General features: G+C 39.9%; 1 protein-coding gene across 1 annotated transcript in view; it reads right to left on the bottom strand.

Annotated features, from left to right (window-relative positions):
• Positions 1–1,675: 1,675 nt before the first annotated feature.
• The window catches only part of LOC127372403 (neurexophilin-2), a 40,771-nt gene continuing 35,404 nt past the window's right edge, over positions 1,676–7,042 (bottom strand). The window contains exon 2 of the mRNA XM_051416071.1: positions 1,676–3,066. Within this exon, the coding sequence (XP_051272031.1) occupies positions 2,260–3,066 (807 nt within the window). The 3' untranslated portion in view covers positions 1,676–2,259. The remainder of the gene's footprint in view (positions 3,067–7,042) is intronic.

Here is a 7,042-nt window from a genome sequence, read left to right as displayed (position 1 = left end):
CTCCCTGAACATCATAAGGCAAGTCAGGTTGAGTTCAATAAATATGAGTGTGACTTTGCTGGTCAGTATCTGTTCAAACTGATGATCCTCTTGCCCCACAATAGAAATAATGTGTGGCCACAGGGTTAAGGTGCTGATCATGAACTAAAATCTCCCAGTCCAGCTGTTGTTCCCCATCTCTCTCTCTTCCCCACATTTTCTGGATGGATGAATTAAAGAAAGTTTTGGGCAAGTATTAAAACTTTTTCCAATAGAATATTTCCAGATTGTTATATTTTATTTATGATTGGTGTTGCACAGCGATTAGACCTTTTCCCATAATAGAGATTAAAAGAGGTTACATGTTTTAAATGTATCACCATATGTATTAATGAATGTGTCACCTATTGAGTGCAGTCAATGTCCTTCAGAAAGATGCCCAATAGAGTGTAAATCTTTACATGTCACGGTTTGGAGAAGAATATTGTACATATTGTGTCATTGTTTACCACATGCCCAATATCTCCTCTTTCTATTGTGTACTTTATTTCATTGTTTGTTGGATGTTTTTATTGATATTCTGGGAAACATACCTGGACAAACACATAAATAAAAACATGCAAACATATGTAAGCTAACACACAAAGGAGTACACAAAAGGATCCGTCCACAGCAAATAGTCTGGTGATTCTTCACCAAGCCACTGTAGAGAATATGTGTAACAAAGAAGGGGAAACTCCAGAGAATTTGGGTCGCTGCGTCTCCATCAATCTCTGTGTCCCGACTGTCCACAGCAACTTGTGTAAGATACATGGACCTCCCTGGACCTTCATCTCAATGTAATTGATCAAGAGCATAATAGGGTATCGAGCCAGAGTGAAGATGAAGATTCAATTAGCATCGACTGTGTGTTTTCTAATGAAATTCTGAGCACCATTATCGTCAGATCAAAAGTATGGAGAGCAAAGAGCCTCTGAGAGAGAAAAAGAAGAAGAGAGACAGTCTGAGATAGTCGGAAGGTGTTTGTTTCATTTAATCAAGGAAGAGGTTGGCGAGTTGATCTCCAATCTAGATGCATATTTTTTAAGCAATAGTGACGTTATCTTACTTTATTTTTCCGTAAGCTCATATTTTTGGCATAAAGAAAGCAATGAAAAAGTAAATATTATTAGCTAGCTGAGATTATAACAGTATTTCCCCAGTAATACAGCAGTCAATAAAATCCGAGGAAGCCACCTGGAGGTTTAGGTGCAACTGAAAAATGTTTGCTCAGATGTGCAATACTTACTTTGCTTGCATGATCAAACAAACAGAAATCTGTCAGTCACATTACCTCCAATACAATTGTTATTCTTCTTTTCAGTTTCAGTTAATCAAAAATTATATCCGATACCTCCCTTGGATTCTATTACTGTACATACCAACTCCCTCAAAAGGAGTCAAACATTATCATCATCTTAAGAATGTATCACGGTTGGTTTTCATGTTATAATTGAATCCAAAACCAACGTTCCTTCAATATATTTTCGAAAATTAAAATTACATATCTTCACAGAAAGCTTGGGCATGAATTCCCAATCAGAGTGAAATGTAACTTAGTTCATTATAGTGTCTTTGCTGAGTTAGATAGCATGAATATTGTGCCCTGCAATTGTGCTTCTAGCTCTGAACAGAAACATTCACGCAGTAAAAGACAGACAGTTTAAGAGATTTTAATGTGCTTTTTCATACAGTATATTGTATGCATATCCAGCATAGCATTTCTCATACATATAACTCTCTTATATCCAGGGTTTGAAACGTAGAGCTGAGAGGATGATTAACAGTCAGTCTACCATAACATTACGTCTGCCACACAGAGATGGCACAGCACAGCCGCCTCAGAGGCTCCCATTGTACTTGGGGGACATAATACTGATTCCAGCTGTTTTCAACCAAATTCTCTAAATGCAAAAAAGTAATAACACTGAGAAACAAATATCTAAAAACAGTAAGTGTGCTGAGGTTGAGTACATTATTTACAGAAAAAAATCAAATAAAAACAGAAGTTAGCAAATACAAAGTTGGAAAATAAGTCAGAGAAGTTATCCATATCCTAATCATCCATACCTCTGATTATACTTTATTTATATCCACAATTCACTGCAGTTTAGAGGCAAAAACTGTCCCCTGCTTCTTCATAGTAATCAATATGACTATCATATCCATCATCATCATTATCATTATTGTTGTTGTCATTAACATTGTCTCTTGTTCTCTTTTCAGTTCAGTCTCACTCACTTATCCAAGGTAAGGATGCTCACTTTGGAAGTTGTAGTCCGGACACACTTTTTGAACCAGCTTGTAATCGATACTAAAGAAAGAGATGAAGATGCAGATCACCTTGAAGGGTTTGGCACAGAGCCAGGCAGCGTGGGACTGGGTGTGCTCTGTGAAGCAGGTCTGAGCTGGATCGTACAGGCAGGGTTTGGGCTTCTTGGATTTGTTGGTTTGCTCATACTCCACCCGACAGTTAAAGGTCTTTGTCTCTTTGGGGTCGATGGTGGACTGGTGGGTCTCCTGGATCTGGACATCTGGCCGGGTGTTGGGGTGCAGCTGCTGCGGCTGAAGCACCTCAAACTCCACCACTTTAGTTGGTGGCACGATACTGACCGACACATTCCCCAGGCTTGACGAGTTGTGGCGGAAGTAAACAGTGAACGTCCCGTTAATGTGGTCCACAATTTTCCCTGTCACCAACAAGCTGAACTTCATGGTCTTGACGTTGAAGTAGAAGTCTCCCCATCCAAAGATCTTCTTGGTCTTCATGGCTGTCTTTAGTGAGGGCTTGCGCTTAGAGCGGTAGCCTGTCTGGTCCAGGAGCAGGGACTGGTTCCGGTTCGAGTCGTATGGGTTAAAGAAACTGTAGGTGGGTGGCTTGGATTTCACCGGTGTCTGGTCAATGGAAGTGGAGAAGATGCGCGTTTGGTAGGGAGACTTGACCACTCCTCCTGTCGTTCCTCCTACTGTGCCATATGGAAGAGTCTTCATCACCGACCCCACCGGGCCCAGGTCTGAGAACTCCACTTGCTTCTCCAAGCCTTGGACCTGGAGAAAAAAACAGACAGAAAGAAGAAGAAAACAATGTGTCAAAGACTAATTTATTTGTATTTTGACATATTCTCCAGGAGACATTTCATTTCAGTGTCTGCCCGGTATCAGCCACAGTGCAGCCTCCATGGAGCAGTTAAAGGGTTCTGCAAGTTGATCCTGGGCTCTTAACATAGAACAATTGGCACCATACAGTAGATGTATTACAAGTCTCCTTTCTATTGCTGACCCAAAGCCAGAATACACGACTCTCAGTAGGCCACTTTGCCTCTAAGCCAGGCTGAAGAAATCAGAGAGGCTAGATTACCCAATCCAATCTTACAATAGTACGGACACAGCCTAATATACAAAATCTATTCTGTCCCATTTCCTTTTACACACATTATCATAATGTTAAATCTTGTATGGGTCATTCTCTGCAGAGATCTTTTTACCTCCCATGATTTCTATTTTCACGAGCATACAAATTGTTAGATGCTGCTGTTTCATCTCTTAAATTCCAGAAAACAAAACCATCTATTTTTGTTAACACACTTTAATTTTGTTGTCAGTGTTGCTCCAGAGAGAAAAACAACTCTGCATGTAAGGTAATGGATGTGAGCCTTTGTTAGTTCAGACAGCTCTTTGCCTTTAATCCACAGCCTGGGTGGTTATTCACAGGGCTGATTGACTGGAAATCTTCCTCTGCTCTCTTTCATGTCTCATCAATCACATCACTGCCATGCTCCCATGCTTATGCATATATGTACACCCACACTTTAAAACACATACCCGAGCACACAGACACATTCGTACACATGCAAACTTCAAGCTTGAAGCTGTCATGAATTGACAGTGAGAAGTATTACAACTACTCGGAGAGGTTATGTGCTTCCCCGGGGATGTATTTGGATGGAATTTAAAATGTTTTTCCTAGTGAATAAACAAACCAATAAATAAAATAAATGAAAACACCATTTACATCTAAGTGCAGGATCAGATCTGTGTCTACTCATGGAAGGACAGTTTCTGTGTCCCTTCATTCCAACCGAGAGCAGTGGAACCGACAGGTTTGTGCAAAAGCTCTCCTCATCTTTCATCAATCACTGAACCTAATAATAACTCCATATTGCTATTCGTAGAGGCAACAGTGTAGCACTCAATACAGCTCCTAATGTATTCAGTCATTCAATTAATGTATCTATGTCTGTTGGCCATTCATTAACATGCCTGGAGAGCTGATTTCTAAGTAGATTGATTGAGGGGAAAATAACTGAAAATGTATTGACCACTGGAGGAATGAATTACCAAAAAAAGAAAGGTGTGATAAATGACCACAGACTGGGATAATGACCCACTGAAGATTTTTTACAGACCCTGACTCCCTTTGGTGCCATGACAGGAAGCCTGCGCAGCGGTCTTGCAATTTTAAGCTGGTGAATTGGTGATGAGAGTTGACTTTGGCATTGATGGGTAAGAATAAGCTACGCTTGATGGCAGAAAAACATCAGAATACGGACAGCAACAAACAGTGTGTACAGTGCATGCGAGATGGGGACTTCCTGTGAATGCGCTGTCAGCAGTGCTGTCAGCTAACTCCATGTGTTGCCATCTGTCAGGCTAACACTCTGCTGGTGCAGTCCTAATCATTTCTCTTGCTGATGGCACAGAGCTCGAACTAGCCCCATCATCATAATCCTTAACCATCTTCAGCGGCAACATCACACTATGAGCCTCAACCTAACCTTCAGGGTCAACTGTATGAAGCTCAGAAATGATTTTATGATGGGGGTCTGAGGTCCTCGTGAGTCTTTCTGACGGGGAAAAAGCAACTGTACACAGTCAGCAACTTTAACATGCATCGATTAAGTGGAAAGAGATGCGTATGGAGAGGGGGTTTCTTCGTCTATGGCACGAAAGTAATAAAATGCCAACAGAAACCAATAAATAGATGGACTTACTATTAGCATAAATATGAAATTTTTTGTGCTCGACAGTAAATCCATTTAAAGGGTGAGGATTTGTTAGAAGAAATATCAGATATTTTCTCTTGACATGAAATCAATAAGCTATAGACTTTTTGCAGAACAGTGGATGTTTGCTATAAGGTCATATCAGGCTGCCGCAACCAGTGAAAGATAGACGGCTTGAAAGATAAAGCTCCATGTTTTTCTTCCTCCTCGGCCTCTTTTCAGTTAGGTTACAATGAGTGAGAAGAAACTTCCAGAGTAATAGCCAGAGGGGTATAACTGGGGTGACGGAGCTAAGTACACACAGGTGCACGCATACACAAACACACATTATATTTTCACACTATGTGACCCAACAGTTAAAAGGAACACACCTAGAGTAAATAAAATGTTGTCACTAACATAATCATAAGATAACTAATAACAGTAATACACATTATGATACATGCCTTAGTGGATGGTGTCACCCAAAGCACATTTTTAACTTTAATGTACTGTAATTCAATGAAAGCTTCGATTAGCAGGTAAATCACTTCTGCTGTATTTTACCCTCTGCTATATTATGTATATATTTCATCCATTTTATGCTTATGTTTATTGGTCTTCTACTCTACTGTAGGGGTTCATAATCAGACATCTGTCCATGTTTGACATTGATCTTTATATTAAATTAAAGAACGTAAAGTATCAAAGTAATTACAAAGTTCTGTATCATTCGCATAAAAACTAAAATTACAGAGAGGAATATTTTGCCCCATATCTGGTAATTTCATTAGCGCCTCTGTGAGGCTGTACTTAGGCACAGCATGCTCACAACGACAACGTTAACATGCTGATATCTAGCAATTGTTAACATTTGCTAATTAGCAATAAACAGTGCTTAGTTATTTTCTTTCATGAATCAAAGTAGTGGATAAATAAGAAGTTCAGGATAGCTTAATATAATAAAGTCATGGTGGCGCCATCGCAACATTTCATTCAAAGCCACAAAAGTGAACCATGTGGTGGTACTAGAGGAAACTTCAGGGAATCATGAAAGTAATTGGGATTCTTCCTCTAAGCACCAAGAATGTCCGTACCAAATTCCATAACAACCCATCAAATGTTTGTTGAGATATTTCAGTCTGGACCAAAGTGGTGGACCCAACTGACATTGCCATCCTTTGAAACCCACAGTGCTAGCATGGCTAATAAGCACAGCTTAATGCTGAACTTTATGGGAAACACAGATGTAACCTGTCATGCTCCCCAAAAGAAGCTACATAACACCAAGGCTTTACCTTCCCACTCTCTACTATCACATTCAGTATGAAGCAACGGAAAACAGCTCCTTTAACAATACAAAATCATTTCCAGAATGTGTAACTTTTAACCCATTCAGCACACTAGAAATAACTTAAAAGTAAAAGTCAGAAAGAAACTTGACCTTTACTTGGTGCTATGGGTTCCCTTTTGTTGCTATTTGGGACTCCCAGTCTGCACAGTTCCCCACATAGTGAAGCTTTATTTGTTTCAACATGGCATTAGTGTTTTCTCCATTTAGGAATGACATTCCTGTTTGATGGGATGCTGGGGGAAATCATAGCAGAAGATGGAATAAGTATTGTGCTGGACTTATACATATGTATGATACAGGCAACTCAATAACAGCACAATCATAGAAAGAACAATCAGATTACAGAGCTTGGGAGATAGAGGGAGATAGTGAAGAAAATGTTATTAGTGAAGAAGTGAGATGAGGAGAGGAGAGAGTAAGGAGATCTTGTACATTTTCGAGGAATGGGGACCATTGATCATCTTTAACTTCATTTGGAGGCAAAAAGAATCTGTAGTTACTGCTTATATGGGAGGCCTATAACCTACCTGGAAGTACATGCAAGAATGAAATGTAGGGATTGTTCAATGAGGAGATTATGTGTGTAGCTCAGACAGCGAGAGACCATAAGTGACAGAAAAAGAAGACGAGACACACATACTGGCAGATAGAGAGTGGTTTAGAGACTGCGCGGTTGAAGGGCTTCACA

Source organism: Dicentrarchus labrax, unplaced genomic scaffold (genome assembly GCF_905237075.1).
Source record: "Dicentrarchus labrax unplaced genomic scaffold, dlabrax2021, whole genome shotgun sequence".
NCBI classification, from domain to species: domain Eukaryota; kingdom Metazoa; phylum Chordata; class Actinopteri; family Moronidae; genus Dicentrarchus; species Dicentrarchus labrax.
The sequence above is the reverse complement of the archived record's forward strand: the minus strand, read 5'-3'. Positions and strand labels throughout refer to the sequence as shown.